A 22,478-nucleotide genomic window follows, 5' to 3' on the forward strand; every position below is an offset into this window, starting at 1 on the left:
AATAATGATAAATAAATAAATAAATAAATAAATAAATAAATAAATAAATAAATAAATAAATAAATAAATAAATAAATACTGAAGATCCAGTTTGACTTTCAAGGACAGCGGTGATACTTTGCACTGAAAGGTTATAATACAGAAACAACCACATAGTATAGTAACCATATAGACCTAGTATCATGCTCGTGCAAAAGGGTGGGCAGAGTTGTATTGACATCGACAGGAAAATTGATTCACAGATTTATTCAGAAATATGGCTGAAGAACACAAAAACATCTTTCACTTGAAGTGGAACTGAGAATAGGAGATGCAACAGGACAATGACCCAAACGGCAAAAGTAAATCAACAACTGAATGGCTTCAACATAAAAAAAAAAAAAAAATTCTCAGTCAACTCAGCCAAATTCACCCAGCAATACTGACCTGGTAGGGGCCAGCTGGACCCTACCGATCTCCTCCTGGCAGGGCCCCAGCAACAGGCTGGCCATGTTGGGTGACTTTGGCTCATTTCATAGCGTGACTGAAGGTTTGGCTTTTCAAATTTTAGCTGCTTTTGCTGTTGGTCTTGCTGTTGACACCAGGTCAGCATGAAAACACAACCAAACCATGGTGGCCAATGTTGTTTTTTGTTTGTGTTTTTGTTTGTTTGTTTATTTTTCTTTAGCAAGGATACCAGCAAAGATGTTTAAATCAGCCTGTAATATACTGGAATTTTGTGGAAATTATCAAGGCCATAAAGGCTGTGAATATTTTGAAAGCTGATTTTTGTATTGGATTGGACATTATATGACACAACAATATAAAACATTTCGAGACTGGAGTGTTAAATGGTAATTAATATAGTAGTAAATGAATTAATTTAAAAATAGTAGTAAATAAATAAAGCAGTCAAAATAAAAGTAAATTAGTTGATTATTAGATCATTTGCTTTGATCTTGTCTTCTGAATTGTTTATTTTAAAGCTGTCAGACTTACTCATGCTGTACTTGGCCTTGCATTTAATCCTTTTTAGGATTTCATAAACCTAAAAGAAAAACAAAGTGATTAATGCATTACGATAGAAATATTGACAAAATGTGTTGTTCAACACTGATAGCAAGGACAAGCCATTTTTGGGTTTGGGTTCAGTTCAGCTGAGATGCCATCTCAGAGTGTTGCGACCTTCACCAAGTTAAACAAATTTTTGATCAAATGTGTTTGCATGAATTTGTTTTGTGTTTCTAACCAGATAAACCAGGGGTCTCAAACTCAATTTACCTGGGGGCCACTGAAGGTAGAGTTTGGGATGAGGCTGGGTCGAATTGTGTTTTTTAGGCTCAGATAAAAACTTTTACACCCCTGTTCTCAAAATTAAACCACAACTTTAACATTGTAGGCTCCTGCCTCCTTCTTGCTGCTAGAGGACTGGCAGAGCTTCCTCTCCCATAGTTGAGCCACATTTGGTGTGAAGGAGTAAGTAGTTGAGACCTTGAAGATGCTCATCAGTAAGTCTGGACCTGTACTTGGACTTATTGAAGTTCAAGGTAGTAAAAAGGTTTTCGCACAAGTACTCTGTGCTCCCCAAAAAGACACATTCCAATCAGCACCGCACACAACCATACATATCAGAATTGCGGGTCACACTAACATTAAACTTTCATAATAAGGCGAGGGCCGCAAACTATCATCCCACAGGCCGCAATTGGCCCACAGACTGCGGGTTTGAGACCTATAAGCTAAACCAACTAAAACCTTGGCAGTTGATATCCTTGTATCACTAACAGACCTCAGTTGACTTACTATTGAGCTCCTGGTTTTACTGTCAAAAAAGGAATCTTTGTCTGAAAGATCAAACCTGTTGACAGAGACGGACACAAAAGTATTACTATTTCATCATAATAGGACAGCACAAATCCTCAGCAAGAAAAATCACTGTCGGCTGTGATGAAAGTGGCAACGAGCTAGATGGATGGATGGATGGATGGATGGATGGATGGATAGATGGATAGATGGATAGATAGATAGATAGATAGATAGATAGATAGATAGATAGATAGATAGATAGATAGATAGATAGATAGATAGATAGATAGATAGATAGATAGATAGATAGATAGATACCGTATTTTTCAGCCTATAAGTCGCTTTTGTTTTCATAGTTTGGGTGGGGGGGCCACTTATACTGAGGAGCGACTTATATGTGAATATTTTCACAAATTTCCAAAACTACAAAAAAAAAAAAAAGTGAAACCGTGATAAACGAACCACTATGTCGCAAGGGATTACTGTAATTTGAATTTCAAGTGACGTCAGTGGCGCGGCGGTTGTTTACATAAAGGACAAAGATTTGATCACGGGATGACAAAGATGACGAAGGGCCCCACGTACTACCGGCATCATTAGCGGGTACGGGTGTGGCCTGAGGGTGCCTCTGATGCGCTTTGTGACTGCTTTGGCTCTACTGACTGGGACATGTTTAGGAGGGCTGCCACTTGCGACGATCGGACAGACATTGAGGAGTATACTGACTCTGTTTCCTTCTACATCAGGAAGTGCATTGATGATGTGACTCACTCAAAATCCATCGTCACTCGGGCTAACCGGAAGCCATGGCTGACAGGGGCTGTCTTCAGGCTGCTGAGGGCCAGGGACAAAGCCTTTAGAGCAGGGGATGAGGCTGGCTTGAGGACTGCGAGGGCCGACCTGTCCCGGGGCATCAAAGAAGCAAAGAGGGCGTTCTCTTGCAAAATTACCCCCCACTTCGAGGACAGCAGGGATGCACGGAGCCTTTGGCAGGGCATTCAGACCATCACGGACTACAAGCCCGCACCGCAGAGCTGTGAAGGGGACGTCCGTCGGCTCAATGACCTTAACCGCTTCTTTGCTCGCTTCGACGCTCAGAACAGCACTTGCCCGCTGAAGCCCACTCCCCCTTCACACGAGCTGCCCCTGTGCCTCTCCACCGACAGTGTGAGGAGGGCGTTTGCCGCTATCAACATCCGTAAGGCGGCGGGCCCTGACAACATCCCGGGTCGTGCGCTGAAGGACTGCGCTGGCGAGCTGACGGATGTCTTCACAGACATCCCTGCAGCAGGCCATCGTCCCGTCGTGTTTCAAAGCTGCTACCATCGTACTTGTGCTGAAGAAACCTGCTCCGTCCTGCTTCAATGACTACCGCCCCGTGGCACTTACGCCCATCATCATGAAGTGCTTTGAGCGGCTTGTCTCGGAGCACATCCGATCCGTTCTCCCCCCAACCATTGACCCCTTCCAGTTTGCGTACCGAGCCAAACGGTCCTCTGAGGATGCCATCTGCTCTGCCCTCCACTAAGCCCTCACCCACCTGGAGAGAAGGGACTCGTATGTGAGATTGCTGTTTGTGGACTTCAGTTCTGCCTTCAACACCATTGTGCCACAACGCCTCATCAGCAAACTTGACAAGCTGGGCCTCAGTACCTACCTCTGCAACTGGCTACTGGACTTCCTCTGTCAGAGGCCACAGGTGATACGTGTTGGTGACAAAATCTAATGATTTGGAGGGACACACATGGACTGATAATATTATTGTGTATTTAATAGTTATTTGATATATAATTTATATATTGTTATATGGGCCTGTGGAATATTTTAAAGTGCAACCGCCATCAGTGGCGCGCACCCGGCCGGCATTGTTGACGTAAAGGACGATTGACAACCGTATCGTGAAGTTTGCTGACGACACGACTCTGGTGGGTCTCATCACCAAGGGAGACGAGACTCAATACAGGCTGGAGGTTGACCTTCTGACCACGTGGTGCAGGGACATCAACCTCCTGCTGAACGTCGACAAGACCAAGGAGATTGTTGTGGACTTCCGGAAGGGTCACACCCAACACCTGCCGCTGACCATCGACGGTGCTGTGGTGGAGAGAGTGAGCAGCGCCAAGTTCCTGGGGGTGCACATCAGTGAGGATCTCTCCTGGTCCACCAACACCGCATCACTGGCAAAGAAAGCCCAGCGCCGCCTGTACTTCCTGCGGAAACTCAGGCGAGCGAGCGCTCCTCCGGCCGTCATGACTGCATTTTACCGCGGCACCATTGAGAGCGTCCTCTCCAGCTGTATTGCTGTTTGGGGTGGCGGCTGCACTGACTACAACTTGAAGGCCCTGCAGAGCATAGTGAACACTGCTGGTAAGATTGCTGGTGCTTCGCTCCCCTCCTTGAAGGACATTTACACCTCCCATCTCACCCGCAAGGCGACCACGATTGTGAGTGATGCGAGTCACCCCGCTCACTCTTTGTTCGAGCTTCTGCCCTCTGGGAAGAGGTACAGAAGCCTGCGCTCCCGCACCACCAGACTCTCAAACAGCTTCATACTCCAGGCTGTTAGGATCCTGAACTCGCTCCCCCGTTCTGCGTAGCGTCCTGTAAATTTACTGTCTGTACTGTCTGTATGCACACTGGCTCTTATTTGTTGTGTTATCTGTTTATTTATTATTACTCTTATTTATTGTTTGTGCCTTTTTGTTTATGATGTTTTTTACTTTTGCGCTATGCTTGCTGGCTCCGTTTTGCTCCTCTTATTTATTGTGTTATCTGTTTATTTATTATTTATTCATCACTCTTACTATTGATTGTTTGAATTTTTGCCTTCTTGTTTCTATATTGTGTCGCGTACTCGTATGTCTGTCGTGGTATGTGTCTCGTCACCGTGGGATGGAGAAAAACGTAATTTCGGTCTCTTTGTGTGTTGTGACATGTGGAGAGATTGACAATAAAGCTGACTTTGACTTTGACTTTGATGGATTTAATGAATTGGAGTGACACAGATGGTTTTATAAACGTGTTATTTATGTAATAGTTATTTGAATAACTCTGAATGTTACGTCAGGCTCGTTCTCAGCTCTTTGTTTGTGTTTATGTCACATTAGCATACCTATCGTTTAGCCTGTTGTTGCTCGTTCATGTCTGTTCTTGGTGTTGGATTTTGTCTAATAAATTTCCCCCAAAATGCGATTTATACTCTGGAGCGACTTATATATGTTTTTTTTCACGTTAATGTGCATTTTAGGGCCAATGCGTCCTGTATTCCGGTCCTTCCACCCTCATGTTAGCTCAGTTGTTAAGACCTCCTACTTCCACCTCCGACGCATCGCCAAAATCCGGCACTGCCTCTCTCTCTCCCTGCCGCTGAATCCCTCATCCACGCCTTCATCTCATCCCGGCTTGACTACTGCAACTCCCTTATCACTGGAATCACTGCTCACTCACTCCATAGACTTCAACTAGTCCAAAACTCTGCTGCCCGCCTCCTTACCCACACCCGGTCCGGTGAACACATCACTCCTGTTATGTTTATTTAGAGTAGCAACGTGTATGTTGTTAGACTTCAGTAGTTTCCGATTTTCTAGGGAGGCCGGGGGGCAGCAGGGGGGGGGGAAGAGCGATCCAGGGCGCTTGTGTGTGTTAGCTCACATGTTCAGCTCTAGATTTGTGAAATAAAAAGCCGGTTATTAAACCCACATCTTGCCTGGTACTTTGGTAACGCTACAATATAGTTATATACGTAGATCTGTGGAATACGTAATTGGAACCGCCAACAGACAACTCAACTGACGTCAGCGCCCATGTAGGTCTGGAATCGTCAGCTGATTTCTTCTTCTTTTTTTTTGACACAGAGGATGAATATTTTGGCTGATTTAATGATTTGGAGTGACACGAATGATTGGTTAAAATTGTTGTTTATATTACATTTATATGATATATCTAGTCCAGGGGTCACCAACATGATGCCCGCGGGCACCAGGTCGCCCGTGAGGACCGCATGAGTCGCCCGCAGGACTGTTCTAAAATTACCTCAAATAGCGGCACTTGTCAGTGAACTGCATCTATTTATTTTACAGTCAAACCTCGGTTTTCGAACGTCCCGGTTCTCAAAATAATCGGAATTCGAAGAAAAAAAAAAATCTAGATTTCTTTGCTTCGGTTGTCGAACAAAATTCGGAGGTCGAACCTCGCGAGATGAGCCGGGAGGACCCAAGAAAACCCGACCGTGCGGCCCGGATGCCGACTGATTTCGTTGTTACTGTATTTTTGTTACCTTGAGGATTGTATTAACCCCTAATCATGCCTCCAAAGAGAGCAGGTGGGGGCAGTAAAGCCAAATGAAAATATTTTCTAGATTTTAGCGACGGCTCCGTCACAATAATGCAACTAGCGCAGTGCAGTTGCGCGGTCTGCGACGCACTACTGTTGCGTGTTCGGCGGTGCGCTCCAATTGCGCGATTGGACAAAATTAAGCTCCCTGCGCACTTAGGTCCACTTAAATTTTAGAAAGTACATCAGGACTTAAAAAATATTTTCTAAATTTCAGCGACGGCTCTGACACAATAATGCGACCAACGCGGTGCAGTTCCGCGGTGGGCGACGCGCTACAGTTGCGCGTTCGGCGGTGCGCCGCAGTTGGGCGATCGGACAAATATGTGCAAACGAAAAACTGCTTAAAAAAGGCAGGGGTTTTTTTGTCTTGAAACTGATTACCGTTTTTTTCCGTGTATAGTGCGCCCCCATGTATAATACGCACCCTAAAAATGGCATGCTGATGCTGGAAAAAAGCCTGTACCCATGTATAATACGCACCCAATTTTTATGAATTTTTAAAAGATTTTTTTTTTTTTTTTTTTTTTTAAGTCCCAATGATCGTCACACACGCAGGGAGGCAATGGGTCCCATTTTTATAGTCTTTGGTATGGTCTTAACGAGGCTGGATGTAATTTTTTTTGTTGGCGTTGATTTCTCCGACTGCCCATAAACGCACCACCGCGCTCCGTGCGCGCACGGGAAAGACGCGTGCGCACGTGAAAAAGGCGGCTCTGTATGGGAGAGACGTTGAAGAGGAATAAAAACACCCTTGGAAACCAAAACTTGCCCCTCGTCGTGACTCGGAGCCGCAACAAATGTTTCGAATTTGTGTAGGGTACATTGTGACAGACAGCAAACAAGCAGGTGATCGAGCAAGCGTCTGATACGAGAGCATTGCGGTCGCATGGAGCGTGTTTGACGTGAACAGCAGAGAAGAAAGGAACAAGGCAAAGTGTTGTGAAATAAAATATTACCTGTAATACGGATTTAGGTAGAGAACTGAACTCTCGCTCTTTATATAGCTGAAGTGTATTGCGCATCCGTTCTGCGCATCTGTAATGGCGGCCTCCGTATTATATCCGGTTTGCGTGTGTGCGCGTGTGCGCGTGTGCGCGTGTGCGTGTGTGCGCGTGTGTGCGAGAGCGAGAGAGAGCGAGAGAGAGAGAGCTCGAGGGAGAACGCTCAACCGTAGCGCGCCGCCGACCGCCCAACTGCACCGCGCTGGTCGCATTATTGTGACAGAGCCGTCGCTGAAATTTAGAAGATATTTTTAAAGTCCTGATGTACTTTCTAAAATTTAAGTGGACCTCAGTGCGCACTGCGCAGGGAGCTTAATTTGGTGCGGTCGCGCAACCGCAGCGCGCCGGGCGCTCACTGTCGCATTGCTTAAAGAGCGCCTTTGTGTTTTAGGATGAACAGCAGAGACCAAAGGAACAAGGCAGTGTTGTAAAATAAAATATTACCTGTAATACGCATTTTGTTATTTGCTGATTGAAACTGCTAATTAAACTGTGAATAAACTGTGAATTGAAACTAATAGGAAGAAAACAACTCTCGCTCTTTATATAGCTGACGTGTCTTGCGCAGCCGTTCTGTGCATTTTATTTCACAACACTTTGCCTTGTTCCTTTCTTCTCTGCTGTTCACTTCAAACACGCTCCATGCGACCGCAATGCTCTCGTATCAGACGCTTGCTCGATCACCTGCTCGTTTGCTGTCTGTCACAATGTACCCTACACAAATCCGAAACATTTGTTGCGGCTCCGAGTCACGACGAGGGGCAAGTTTTGGTTTCCAAGGGTGTTTTTATTCCTCTTCAACATCTCTCCCATACAGAGCCGCCTTTTTCATGTCCGCACGCGTCTTTCCCGTGGGCGCACGGAGCGCGGTGGTGCGTTTACGGGCAGTCGGAGAAATCAACGCCAACAAGAAAAATTACATCCAGCCTAGTTAAGACCATACCAAAGACTATAAAAATGGGACCCATTGCCTCCCTGCGTGTGTGACGATCATTGGGACTTAAAAAAAAAACAAAAACAAAACAAAAAAAAATTAAAAAAAAAAAAATTACAATTTTTTTTGTACCCATGTATAATGCGCACCCCAGATTTTAGGACAATAAATTAGTTAAATTTTGCGCATTATACATGGAAAAAAACGGTAGCTCTCGGTTTAAGAAAGGTTGGTGATCCCTGATCTCGTCTGACGTCAGCAGCGTACGTAGTTGCGGTGTCAACAGCTGTGTGTGTGTTTTTTTTAAAGTGACACGGAAGACGAAGATTCTGATGGATTTATTGATTTAGAGTGACACGGATGGTTCAAGACCTTCTACACTGCCATCATCCAGTCTGTCTTTTGCACCTCCATCTCTCTCTGGTTTGGATCTGCGTGTGCGTGTGTGTATACGTGCGTGCGTGCGCATTATGGTGAACCTGAAATTACCTGAAATGGACCTGCCACACAGACTCTGTCCGAAAGAAGGCCCAGCAGAGGCTGTACTTTCTGAGACAGCTCAGGAAGTTCAACCTGCCACAGGAGCTACTGAAGACCTTCTACACTGCCATCATCCAGTCTATCCTCTGCACCTCCATCACTGTCTGGTTTGGATCGGCCACCAAACAAGACAAGCACAAACTGCAACGGACAATCAGGACTGCAGAAAAGATAATTGGAATCAACCTCCCATCTATCCAGGACTTGTACCTGTCCAGGACCCGAAAACATGCAAGTAACATCTCTGCAGACCCTTCTCACCCACGTTGCAGTCTGTTCGAACTACTCCCCTCCGGACGGCGTTATAGAACCCTGCACGCCAAAACCAGCAGACACAGAGACAGCTTCTTCCCCCAAGCTGTCGCTCTAATGAACTCACATTTTACCGCGGCACCATTGAGAGCGTCCTCTCCAGCTGTATTGCTGTTTGGGGTGGCGGCTGCACTGACTACAACTTGAAGGCCCTGCAGCGCATAGTGAACACGGCTGGTGAGATTATTGGTGCTTCGCTCCCCTCCTTGAAGGACATTTACACCTCCCATCTCACCCGCAAGGCGACCACGATTGTGAGTGATGTGAGTCACCCCGCTCAGTCTTTGTTCGAGCTTCTGCCCTCTGGGAAGAGGTACAGAAGCCTGCGCTCCCGCACCACCAGACTCTCAAACAGCTTCATACTCCAGGCTGTTAGGATCCTGAACTCGCTTCCCCGTTCTGCGTAGCGTCCTGTACTTTTACTGTCTGTATGCACACTGGCTCTTATTTGTTGTGTTATCTGTTTATTTAATATTTATTATTACTCTTATTATTTATTGTTTGTGCCTTCTTGTTTTTTATATTGCGTCGTTTTCTTGTATGTCTATCGTGTAATATCTCTTGTCACCGTGGGATAGAGAAAACGTAAATTCGATCTCTTTGTGTGTCTCGGCATGTGGAGACGTTGACAATAAAGCAGACTTTGACTTTTTGACTTGACCACTCTTAGAGTCTCAGAGTCATTGCTGTGCAATAGCATCCTGCTCTCCACACCTTTTTTAAATTGTCTGTATAATGTGTACTATGTGTCCACTCTGCATCCATTGCAGCCTGGTCATCCTAGAAGAGGGATCCTCCCATCTGTGGTCTCTTCTCAAGGTTTCTCATTTCCCCTAGTTGGAGTTTTGAGTTTTTCCTTGCCCTCCTGGGAGTTTAAGATTAGGGGATGTTTGAGAATATTTGTCAATTTTCGCACGTCTCGAGTGTTGTTAGTCACCTAAATGTTGAACAGAGGCTGTGATGTACCGAAGTCAAATTCCTTGTTCTCCACGCCCAAACATGGCAAATAAAAATTCTTGAATCTTGAATAAAATTGTTGTTCATATTATTGTTACCGTTTTTTTCCGTGTATAATGCGCCCCCATGTATAATACGCACCCTAAAAATGGCATGTTGATGCTGGAAAAAAAGCCTGTACCCATGTATAATACGCACCATTTTTTTTAAATTTTTTTTTTCTTTAAGTCCCAATGATCGTTACACATGCAGGGAGGCAATGGGTCCCATTTTTATAGTCTTTGGTATGGTTTTAACTAGGCTGGATGTATTTTTTTTGTTGCCGTTGATTTCTCCAACTGCCCCTAAAGGCACCACCGCGATCAGTGCGGACATGTGAAAAAGGCGGCTCTGTATGGGAGAGAAGTTGAAGAGGAATAAAAACACCCTTGGAAACCAAAACTTGCCCCTCGTCGTGACTCGGAGCCGCAACAAATGTTTCGGATTTGTGTAGGGTACATTGTGACAGCAAACGAGCAGGTGATCGAGCAAGCGTCTGATACGAGAGCATTGCGTTCGTATGGAGCGTGTTTGAAGAAAACAGCAGAGACGAAAGGAACAAGGCAAAGTGTTGTGAAATAAAATATTACCTGTAATACGCATTTTGTTATTTGCTGATTGAAACTGCTAATTAAACTGTGAATTGAAACTAATAGGAAGAAAACTGAACTCTCGCTCTTTATATAGCTGACGTGTCTTGCGCATCCGTTCTGCGCATCGGATCCATAGTGCGCATGCGCAGTGATACTGCCTCCGTATGACGTCCGGTCCGCGATGGATATTAAAAAACAAACAATATTTGACAATAACACACCATCAAGGATTGCACCATCGCATCAAACGATCTGTCGTCAATTATGAATTTTACTGACTAAGTGTGTTGGGCAGGATGGCTGAATGCGATGCGCGATTGACAACAAACAAGAAGAAAGGTGATTTCAAGTTTTATTTCGAGGGAGATTTGTCATGTCTTGTCCCCAGTTTTGCTATGTGTCTAAGTTGCCATAGTTTCTGTTCGCGTCGCCCCTCCCTTCCTGTGTCGCCTCAATCAATGTAACGTGTTTTGTATTTAAGTCCTGTCTGCTCCTCGCTCACCGTCGGATCATTGCATGTGTTACTGTCGAGATGTCTGTTTGGTTTCTGTTCCCTTCTTTGGTAATGTCACCCTGTCTTTTTGTTCCACGACTTTGTCGGTCAGTCCTGTTGTTGGTTTTGTTGTACCATGATTTTCTTTAAAAAAAAAAAAAAAAAAAAATTATTATATATATTTTTTTAATTTGTACCCATGTATAATGCGCACCCCAGATTTTAGGACAATAAATTAGTTAAATTTTGCGCATTATACACGAAAAAAAACGGTATTTAATACATAGTTTATATATTGTTATATGGGCCTGTAGAAAAAAATTGAACTGCAACGCGGCGTTGACGTCGGACTTGTTTACATAAAGGAGGACCAACTCGATCGATGGCTTTAATGATTTGGAGTGACACAGATGGTACTTTACAGCAGAGGAACTCAGTGAGGCCATTAGCAAGCTAAAGCCAGGCAAATCCTTGGGCCGTGACAACATTCACCCGGAGTTCGTCATCCACCAGGACCCAACAACATCTAGATGGCTTAAAGGTTTCTTCACGTCATGCTACCGGAGATTAAAGCTCCCGAAGATCTAGCGTAGGGCCTCCGTGATAGCTCTGCTGAAGCCAAACAAAGATACGGAGGACCCCAAGTCATACAGGCCCATCTCACTGCTGAGTGTCCCATTTAAGATCTTGGAAAGAATGATACACAGCCGCATAGAGCCAGTGGTGGACTCACAGCTCCCACGGGAACAAACTGGTTTCCGTCGCGGAAGGTCAACAGCAGACCAGATTACCCTACTCTCCCAAGACATCGAGAACAGCTTCCAGGATAAGGAGAAAGCTGGAGTGGTATACCTGGACTTAACTGCCGCATATGACACCGTGTGGCACCGGGAACTCCACCTGAAGCTGCTGAGGACCATACCGAACCGGCACATGGTGCAGTTCATTATGGAGACGCTTTACAACCGCAGCTTTACTCTCCAAACCAGCAGTGGGCAGTGCAGTAGGCTCCGTAGACTAAGGAGCGGGGTACCGCAAGGGTCAGTTCTCTCACCAACACTATTTAACATCTACATATACGACCTAACGGACACAACATCCAGAAAGTATGGCTATGCAGACGACCTTGCCATCATGCTTAGTCGACCAACGTGGAATGCGACGGAAGACGGCCTGAATGAAGACATGCGCACCATGGCAGCATACCTTCAAAAGTGGCGTCTCCAGCTCAGCGTTGGAAAGACTGTTGGTGCATCATACCACCTCAGCACCAGGGAAGCAAGGAGAGAACTGGCAGTGAGCATTGAGGGCAAACGCCTGGACGTTCAACAAGCCCCGAGGTACCTCGGGGTGTGTCTGGATCAGACCCTATCCTTCAAACAACACCTCGAAGATCTGAAGGCAAAGGTGACATCCAGGGTTGCACTGATCCGCCGCCTTGCTGGAACAACGTGGGGAGCCTCTGCTAAGATCTTGCAGATATCACCCAAGCGCTGGTCTTCTCTGCAGCAGAGTACTGTGCTCCAGTTTGGAACAGAAGCCCCCATGCCAAGAAGGTGGATGTGGCAATTAACAACGCCCTCCGAACCATAACAGGAGGCCTGAAACCCACCCCTGTGTCACTCCTGCCTGTCCTCGCGGGAATAGCGCCGGCCAACCTTCGGCGAGAGGCTGCCACCCTTGTTCTCGCCAGGAAGGCAAAAAATAACAACTGGCACATCCTGCACAACACTACAACAACTCCAGCTCCACCAAGCAGACTCAAGGAACGCCACCCTTACAACATGGCAGCACAAGAGATGCTCAATTCCATCCTTGAAGACATCTCCAGAGATGCCTGGCTGGCAGCAGCTTGGAAGCAGGAGTGGGAGGCAGCTGGCCCCTCCCTCATGCACCGTTATGTCTGGGAACCAGGAGACGGCGCCATAGGAGGAGACGAACTACCTCCCCAGCAGTGGACCACACTGAACCGCTTAAGAACCGGTGTTGGGCACTTTAACACGTCTATGCGGCAGTGGGGACTGGCGGACAGTGCGGCATGCGAGTGTGGAGCCCCCGAGCAGACAGCCAACCACATCATCAACACCTGCCCCTTATATAGACCACCCTCAGAGCCCGGCCTCTTTCACCTGGGACCAGAGATGCTGGCGTGGCTCCACGACACCAAGTTGGAGCTCTGACGTTACACGAGAGAGAGAGAGATGGTTCGATAAAGGTGTTATTTATGTTATAGTTATTTGAATAACTGTTATTGTTACATCAGGCCCGTTCTCAGCTTCTCGTTTGTGTTTATGTCACGTTAGCTTACCGTATCGTTTAGCCTGTTGTTGCTCGTTCATGTCTGTACTTGGTGTTGGATTTTGTCGAATAAATTTCCCCCAAAATGCGACTCGTACTCCGGAGCGACTTATATATGGGTTTTTTTCACTTTATTGTGCATTTTATGGCTGATGCGAGGTATATTCCGGAGCGACTTTTAGTCCGAAAAATACGATCGATCGACCGACCGACCGACCGACAGACCGACAGACAGACAGACAGACAGACAGACAGACAGACAGACAGACAGACAGACAGACAGACAGACAGACAGACAGACAGACAGACAGACAGACAGACTAACAGACAGACAGACTGACAGATAGATATACTATACAGTAGCTACATAAATTGTAAAAACATGCAAAATAGCAAGAATTAATCATCGATTAACATTAAATACATGAATAAATAAATAGACAATATAAACATTGGGCACGACAAACAAAATAAGAGAGGAACAAAATAAGAGGAACAAGCTACAAGACTTAAGTTGAGTAGTTTTGAGTCACTATTCACTTTTAAAAAAGTTGTGAATACTACATCCAACATCATTATGAAACATTTAACAATAATGGATTTTTGTCATTTACTTCAAATAGTTTAACTTCAACAGCCTCTCATATGATAATGGTAAATGGGCTGCACTTGTATAGGGTTTTTCTACCTTTGGTACTCAAAGCGCTTTCTACTGTGCCCCAAAATCTTGCTGCCTTTCTAAAAATGCACCCAGCATTTTCAACAATCATATTTGTATCATCCCATATTGTATTATTTCACATTTTGTGAAACAAATCAGGGGTGAATAGTTTGTTTACATACCTAATATGAAGTGCTCATTGCATATCCTTGTGTAAATCGTAGGTTTCCATCGTTCACGACGAATCGCCGCGATCCATTTATCGCGTTTTTGGATGTTTGCCGGAAATCCATAGAAGCTAAGATTTGGTTTATCGCCTCGTCTATTGCTACATCCAACAGCACAGCAGGTTTCCGGCATTTACAAGCTCAAATAGCAGCAGATGTAACAAGAAAGCGTGTGTGAGTCGTTGATCCGCACTGAAATGTTGATTATTAAACTTTTTATTTTTGGTCATTTTGCCTGCAATGACTGCGCTTCCCCAGTAGATGGCGAAGCGCTCGCCTGCGCATTTACTACCGGAAGCCGTGTCAGAAAGCTCGGTGCACACTCACAAGTGCGTGTACGTACTCAGTAGTACGGACATGGCGCACTCTCGCTCTATTCGTATCAGTCCCGAATTTAGAGCGTGGGCTTTGACGACAGCATTCTTGTAATTCGCGCGCTGAGCTTTCAGATGCAGTTTTGCGCTAAAGCCACCCACAAACCTTCCCCTGGAATCCTTCCATTAAAATGAGTCGCCCAAGGAAAAGCAAGGTGGACACAGTGCCGAGCGTTCAAAAGAGAGTGGCCAATTTGGCTCGACGTACGCGACGTGACGTTCAGCCACATGAACGTCAACATCAACCCGTCAAAGATCGAGGTAAACGGACCAACACCTCGGATCTCTCCTGAGAATTGCCTCAACAAATTTTACTCCAGACTATGACGCACTAGCAAAAAAGGGAGACCAACAACACTGTTCCCACTAAAAATGAAGGGGAGGAATTTTGAATATGATTTGTACACATAGCAGGGATTGTAACTAGCGACCATTCTCATTTTCAAACAATGCAGGATGCTCAAGGACATTGATGCATCAACTGTTTGCGACTAATCTTAACTTGTAAAGTTCTTAAGGCTTACTTTAAGGAAGTGTTTCCCGTTTCCTCACCTCTGTTACCAGGTGTTTGCGAGTTAAAACTCTGCTCTGATTTTCAGATACCCCTCACCGTGTTGTCGTTTTGATTATTTTATTTGGGTGTATGCTTTCACCGATTCTTCAAGATTATATATTTGGTCAGAATGTTTGCCGTTTGATGTGATCTCATAAGATAAACATCTTTCATTAATCTGACCTGCAGGCACTGAAGTGATGGAGACTGTTATTCATAATAACAGTGTCGTATTTTATGAGAATCACCGATAGCAGTATTTTAGTGATTTTTTTTTTTTAATGCTGATAATAAATGCATTCGTTTTAAAAAAAGCTTGTTTGGAATATCCATGCTTTACTACCTACTAAAGGCCAAAATCTTTTAGGCAATGACCTTTACAGGTCGCCTATATTACTTCACACAAACACTACGTCCATCTGCTCCTGGTTCGGCCCTTCGGTCCAAATTTAGAACCCAGGTCGGCCCGCGAGTCAAAAAGTTTGCCCACCCCTGCTCTATATCATTCCATGTCATTCACTGTCATTTGACATCATACCACATTCCAAAAATCTTCCTTCAGCCTCTCAGCCTTCACATGATATTCCTTCAGAAACTTGATTCTCGAGTTTTTACTAATGACAATACATTCTTTAACAAATTGTGCAGTAGATGTGTATAATGCATTTGCTCTGAAATAAAGTCTTAAACTTAGTCAATAAATTGTTAATTATGAACAATTAACTGAACGAGTTCATTTTGAAATTTGTGAACTGAACTTTGAACTAATCCCGGTAGAAAATGAACTTTCCTAGCACTGCACCCTATAATGCGGTATGTGTGGATTAAGTACAAATTAGCCCCTGCAATTGAGTCTTTCAATCTGAAGTCCCTTATGGTGCGGAAAATACGGTACTCAATATGACAATACGATGCCAAGAAAAGAAACACAAATTCATGGTCCACAGATGATCGGAAATTACTTTTGCTTCATCACGTCAATCACTTTTTATTTTTAGTTTGTCACGACTCGCCCCGATCATGTCCATATTGTGATAGTGTCTGTCCGTGTGTCTGTGTCCTCGCCCCTCCCCTCCTGTGTTCCGATGATCAGTGTGATCAGTCTCACCTGCCTCTCATTTCCTGTCTGGTATTTAAGTCCTGTCTCCGTGTCACTCCCCTGTCGGTTCATTGCTAATGTCACCCGGTCCCTTTGTCTCACATCTCGTTCAGTTCCAGTTGTTGGTTTGGTTTCAAGTTATGTCTTGTTACCGAGTCTGTCTGTAAGTTCCAATAAACCCTGGTCCAAGCTGCACTTGGTTGCCCTGCTCCATTTCCTCAGCCGAAGCCTGACATAGTTTGTGCAACAAGATCCTTGATGCATGTAATGATGCAATATGTTGGCTATTGTATTTCAGATGTTTTGTTTTTATAACAAGGACAGTTACCAACACTCAATCAAATATGCTGAACAGGAAATTCCATATGTGGTCCTCAAGCATCAAAGCCATGGAGGGTATACCACTCATGGGCCAGTTATGGTTAAGGCAATGCATAGACTGATTGTAGGATATAATGTAGGATACGTAGGATATGATGCTTTGCAGTATGGCAAGCCATTTGCGCATTTATCCCATATCCTTGATATCAGGCATTCGTGTTCTTCACTAGTTTGGTGTTTGTCAGCATTGTTGGACATTGAGCCACGCGAGTTACGCACTTTGTCTCTAGTTGCACAGAAACTCAGTGACTAGTGATCCAAAATGAATTCCACTCCTTCACTAGTTAAATAAAAATCTGTGTTATTAGTGACTCGGTATGGACTGAACTAGTTCACTAGAAAAAAAATGTTTTTAACTAACAAGTGACGCTAAAATGCGACCAAATAGTAAACTAGTAGATATCTTGATAACATTTCCTAGTTAACTACCGTTTTTTTCCGTGTATAGTGCGCCCCCATGTATAATACGCACCCTAAAAATGGCATGCTGATGCTGGAAAAAAGCCTGTACCCATGTATAATACGCACCCAATTTTTATGATTTTTTTTTTTATGAAATTTTTTTTTTTTTTTTAAGTCCCAATGATCGTCACACACGCAGGGAGGCAATGGGTCCCATTTTTATAGTCTTTGCTATGGTCTTAACTAGGCTGGATGTAATTTTGTTTGTTGGCGTTGATTTCTCCGACTGCCCATAAACGCACCACCGCGCTCCGTGCGCGCACGGGAAAGAGACGTGAAAAAGGCGGCTCTGTATGGGAGAGACGTTGAAGAGGAATAAAAACACCCTTGGAAACCAAAACTTGGTGATTTCAAGTTTCATTTCGAGGGACATTTGTCACGTCTCGTCCCCAGTTTTGTTATGTGTCTAGGTTGCCATAGTTTCTGTTCGCGTCGCCCCTCTCTTCCTGTGTCACCTCAATCGATGTAACGTGTTTTGTATTTAAGTCCTGTCTGCCCCTCGCTCACCGTCGGATCATTGCATGCGTTACTGTCATTATGTCTGTTTGCGTTCTGTTCCTGTCTTTGGTAATGTCACCCTGTCTTTTTGTTCCACGACTTTGTCGGCCAGTCCTGTTGTTGGTTTTGTTTTCTAAAAAAAAAAAAAAAAAAAATTACAATTTTTTTGTACCCATGTATAATGCGCACCCCAGATTTTAGGACAATAAATTCGTTAAATTTTGCGCACTATACACGAAAAAAAAACGGTAATTAACATTTTGAACCTCACGAGTCAGCTAGTAAGGTTGGGAAGAGCCCAACTAGTGGTACTAGTGGACATTTTATACCATCCTAGTGAAATAGTGAGCAATAGTTACCACCATCTTAGACTTTTAAAAAAACATTTCAGCTTTGGGGGATGAGGTACTCTCTTCTCCTTTTCTCAATCACAAGTATGACACATAACGGTTGACAACCACTGAACAGCAGGCAATCTGATGTCTTTGTAGTTATTAGCCCAGGGGTGGGCAAACTACGGCCCGCGGGCCACATCCGGCCCACAGGACCGTTTAAACCGGCCCGCCAACCCTGAAATTTTTTTATTATTAAACATTTTTTTTGGTCATTTTGCCTGCAATGACTGCGTTTCCCCAGTAGATGGGGAGAGCGCTCGCCTGCGCATTTACTACCGGAAGCCGTGTCAGAAAGCTCGGTGCACACTCACAAGTGCGTGTACGGACATGGCGCACTCGCGCTCTATTTGTATCAGCCCCGAATTTAGAGCGTGGGCTGTGACGACAGCATTCTTGTAATTCGCGCGCTGAGCTTTCAGATGCAGTTTTGTGCTAAAGCCACCCACAAACCTTCCCCTGGAATCCTTCCATTAAAATGAGTCGCCCAACGAAAAGCAAGGTGGACACAGTGCCGAGCGTTTAAAAGAGAGTGGCCAATTTGGCTCGACGTACGCGACGTGACGTTCAGCCACATGAACGTCAACATCAACCCGTCACAGATCGAGGTAAACGGACTAACACCTCGGATCTCGCCTAAGAATTGCCACAATAAATTTTACTCCAGACTATGCCGCACTAGCGAAAAAGGGAGACCAACAACACTGTTCCCACTGAAAATGAAGGGGAGGCATTTTGAATATGATTTGTACACATAGCAGGGATTGAAACTAGCGACCATTCTCATTTTCAAACAATGCAGGATGCTCAAGGACATTGATGCACCACCTGTTTGCGACTAATCTTAACCTGTAAAGTTCTTAAGTGTTTCGAGTTTCCTCACTTCTGTTACCAGGTGTTTGCGAGTTAAAACTCTGCTCTGATTTTCAGATACCCCTCACCGTGTTGCCGTTTTGATCACTTTATTTGGGTGTATGCTTTCACCGATTCTTCAAGATGATACATTTGGTCAGAATGTTTGCCGTTTGATGTGATCTCATAAGATAAACATCTTTCATTAATCTGACCTGCAGGCACTGAAGTGATGGAGACTGTTATTCATAATAACAGTGTCGTATTTTATGAGAATCACCGATAGCAGTTTTTTAGTGAATTATTATTATTATTTTTTTTTTAATGCTGTTAATAAATGCGTTTGTTTTAAAAAAAAAAAAACTTGTTTGGAATATCCATGCTTTACTACCTACCAAAATCTTTTACGCAATGACCTTTACAGGTCGCTTATATTACTTCACACAAACACTACGTCCATCTGCTCCTGGTTCGGCCCTCCGGTCCAAATTTAGAACCCAGTTCGGCCCGCGAGTCAAAAAGTTTGCCCACCCCTGTATTAGCCCCTTTCAGACCAAACAGCCCAGGAATTTTGACCAGTGGTCTCATTTTAGGTTTGGAAATGCAAAGTGTCACAGTTTGATCTGGAAGCAATTAGACCTAAAACAGAGCATCTTTTAAATAATGCCACCTAAACAAAGAATACAGAGGACTAGATGCATTGACCACAAATTTATTTTATTGTTCTTTTTACATAAACATATAAAGCTGAAACAGTTTAGTGTAAACAAAAATGTGTACTTACAGGTGTTGCTTTTCCCTGGAAAAGGTGTGTGACAGGTGTTTGATGTTCTTTGGCTGAGGCTCCTCAACATGAGGATGAAGAGGCTCAAGAACTTGACTGACGAGTAAATTAAGCTTCTCTATCACACCACTTGACTTCTTAACTTCATATACCTACAAAAAAATCCATTTGTAAATCTGCATGGGCATGTGCTTTTACACACACGCACACACACACACACACACACACACACACACACACGTACACGTACAGACGCACGCACGCACCTACCATGGTGACCCTGTTCAGAGCAAGATGATAAAGTAAAACTATATTTTGTGTTTCTAAAACTAATTAGTGTTTTTCTCTTTGACAAGTACACATCACCACTATCTGTACTAGTGGTATAGAGTGTCCGCCCTGAGACTGGAAGGTTGTGGGTTCAAACCCCGGCCGGGTCATACCAAAGACTATAAAAATGGGACCCATTGCCTCCCTGCTTGGCACTCAGCATGAAGAGTTGGAATTGGGGGATTAGATCACCAAATGATTCCCGAGCGCGGCACTGCTGCTGCTCACTGCTCACTGCTCCCCTCTCCCCCAGGGGATGGATTAAAATCACACGGGAATGGGTTAAATGCAGAGGACAAATTTCACCACACCCAGATGTGTGTGTGACGATCATTGGGACTTTAATCTTTTAATCTTTAATATATATATGAATCACAACTTCAATGGAAATTGTGAATAATCCTTACCCTTTTGGTGGGCATCTTTAGCTTCATGAACTCTGCTTCTCGACAGAGAACATTCCATGGAGCATGAATTTTCACAAAGCCCACGCCTGGAATCTTGGACTGTGGTGAACAAGACACAAACAATACTAATATTTCAACAGTGTATCAACATTGAAACTATGCAAATTACATTTCTTTTCAATCGTTAACAAGAGCTTAGCCATACTTTGTATAATTTTTCTAAACTCTTAGCACAGACTCACACCTACAAAACACAATTGGTTAAATGGATAATTTTATTCTCAAAAACCCATTTTGTTGAATATACATATGCTAACTCTTTATTTCAAAATAGAACATATCTTTCTCATCACATATTAACTTTACCAAAACACTAGAAATCTGACTCAAAATGGAATTATTCTGTCAAACAATGACACTTGTTTTTCACTTCACAAACTACATGCTGTCAACGAAAGTACACTAATAGTTACTTTTTAAGCGGAAGTACAAGCCGAAACATGTCAGGTAATGCACCTAAAATAATTTGTTTGAGATAAAAGAACCAATGAAGTGAAAGTGCACCAAGTTTCAAAATCCTAGCTATTGTTGAGACTACAAAAACTGCATAAGCTTCTTTGTTTCAGTTTTACATGCAGGTATTTGCTTGCAATCAAGCATTCCGATCAAAAGAAAATCTGTTTTTTTTTCCTTTACTATTTACTACAGAAGGTACAGTAGTAGAGCCTCTCTTAGTGAAAGGTCTTGTCAATGATATTGGCACGAATTTCATCACTGACAACTGTTCTTCTAGCCCTTGAAATGCCACCACCGCACATTCTTACACCTCTACCTTGCCCTCTCTTTTGGGCCTGCTACTCTTACTGGACCTCTCACTGCTTCTGCTTCTCTCACTGGGCCTGCTCTTTTCCATTCACCCCTTGCTCTTCCTATTCCTCCTCCAGACATCACAGTGTTTGTCTTTTGCTGTTTCTGTTTCCCAAAAAAAATTCACTCCTCAAAGTCCTCCTCTTACGTAACCCCTGGCATTTTCAGTCTAAGCCACACTGGAATCAGCTGTGATTGGCCCAATTTAATTTATCGGCTGTCAATTATTCAGTTGTTGTTTTTTTATTATCAGCTGAGATTTATGGCCTTTGAACTGATATACGTAATTGCAGAAGCAGAGGTTTTTATACTGTATCTAAGGTTTGGAATATTGTTTTTACTTTTGTGGGAAGTTATGTGTTAACATTCGTGAATAAGACAAAACCATCGATAATTTAGTTGGGGGTATAGCTTGTCTGTTAAAGAAATGTGTTTGACTGCATATTGTGTGGAAACAACATGAAATGTGTGAATTAGGGGTGTAACGATTCATCGATACACAAGGATTAATCGATATAATGCTCTACGATTTGTTGGCATCGATGCTAAATGTAAACACTACGTAAAAGTGTTTACGTTTATATCGCCCGTTTTTTACCTCGGACATTAGACGCGACTTTATTTTGAAATCCAGTTCATTGTTGCTTGCTTCCTCTTTCCGGGAGCAGTGCGCGACGTGTTGTGTTGTGAGCACAGCAGGCACGTGAAAGGGGAGCCGACAACTACGCGGCTCCTGGGCTGGTGCTATGGCTAGTGTCCAAGAAGACGAGGAAATTCGCTCCCCTTTGGGCTTCAAGTCATTCGTTCGGAAACACTTTGTAATTTCCTAAATAAAGCGTTAGCAGTACCTTGCTGATTTTGCCTATGAATTGTTATAAATCAGGATATTGAATGAATCACAGCAAGCTTTAAGATATCGGCAAATATCGTATCGTGTGTCTTTGTATCATTATGATATCGTATCGTGACAAAACCCGCGATTTACACCCCTAGTGTGAATGGTATGGCCACATAATACCGATGCTGTGTTTGATGTTTAATAAAATTGTTTCTGCCTCAGACTGGAAGTGATGTTGAAACAAAAGTAGGACTTAATTTCTGTGTCAGGCTGTCAGCATCAAAGCTAACCATGCAGATTAAATTTTGTCTATTGGGTTTGATTCCGGCTCTGGCCTTCCTGTGTGGAGTTTGTATGTTCTCCCCGTGCTTGCTTGGGTTTCCACAAGCTCCTCCCACATCCCAAAAACATGCATGGTAGGCCGATTGAGCAATCAAATTACTTGTAGGTGTGAGTGCTAAGTAAG

At 43.9% G+C, this 22,478-nt stretch overlaps 1 protein-coding gene across 9 annotated transcripts in view; it reads right to left on the reverse strand.

The window, feature by feature from the left end:
* The window catches only part of LOC133157566 (anoctamin-1-like), a 149,053-nt gene that overhangs the window by 86,159 nt on the left and 40,416 nt on the right, over window positions 1–22,478 (reverse strand). For 7 of the 9 annotated variants that reach the window (XR_009715031.1, XM_061284206.1, XM_061284208.1 and 4 more), the window contains 4 exons: window positions 20,308–20,406; window positions 19,571–19,722; window positions 1,783–1,837; window positions 979–1,027 (listed from right to left, as the gene is read on the reverse strand). Coding sequence is in view for 8 of the 9 variants with exons in the window: in XM_061284206.1 (XP_061140190.1) it covers window positions 979–1,027; window positions 1,783–1,837; window positions 19,571–19,722; window positions 20,308–20,406 (355 nt within the window). In the remaining variant the exon portion in view is untranslated. Of the gene's footprint in view, window positions 1–978; window positions 1,028–1,782; window positions 1,838–2,556; window positions 2,715–19,570; window positions 19,723–20,307; window positions 20,407–22,478 lie in introns of those variants that run through there. The other 2 variants (XM_061284210.1, XM_061284212.1) reach the window with 2 other exon arrangements.

Source organism: Syngnathus typhle, linkage group LG7 (genome assembly GCF_033458585.1).
Source record: "Syngnathus typhle isolate RoL2023-S1 ecotype Sweden linkage group LG7, RoL_Styp_1.0, whole genome shotgun sequence".
Classification (NCBI taxonomy): Eukaryota; Metazoa; Chordata; class Actinopteri; order Syngnathiformes; family Syngnathidae; genus Syngnathus; species Syngnathus typhle.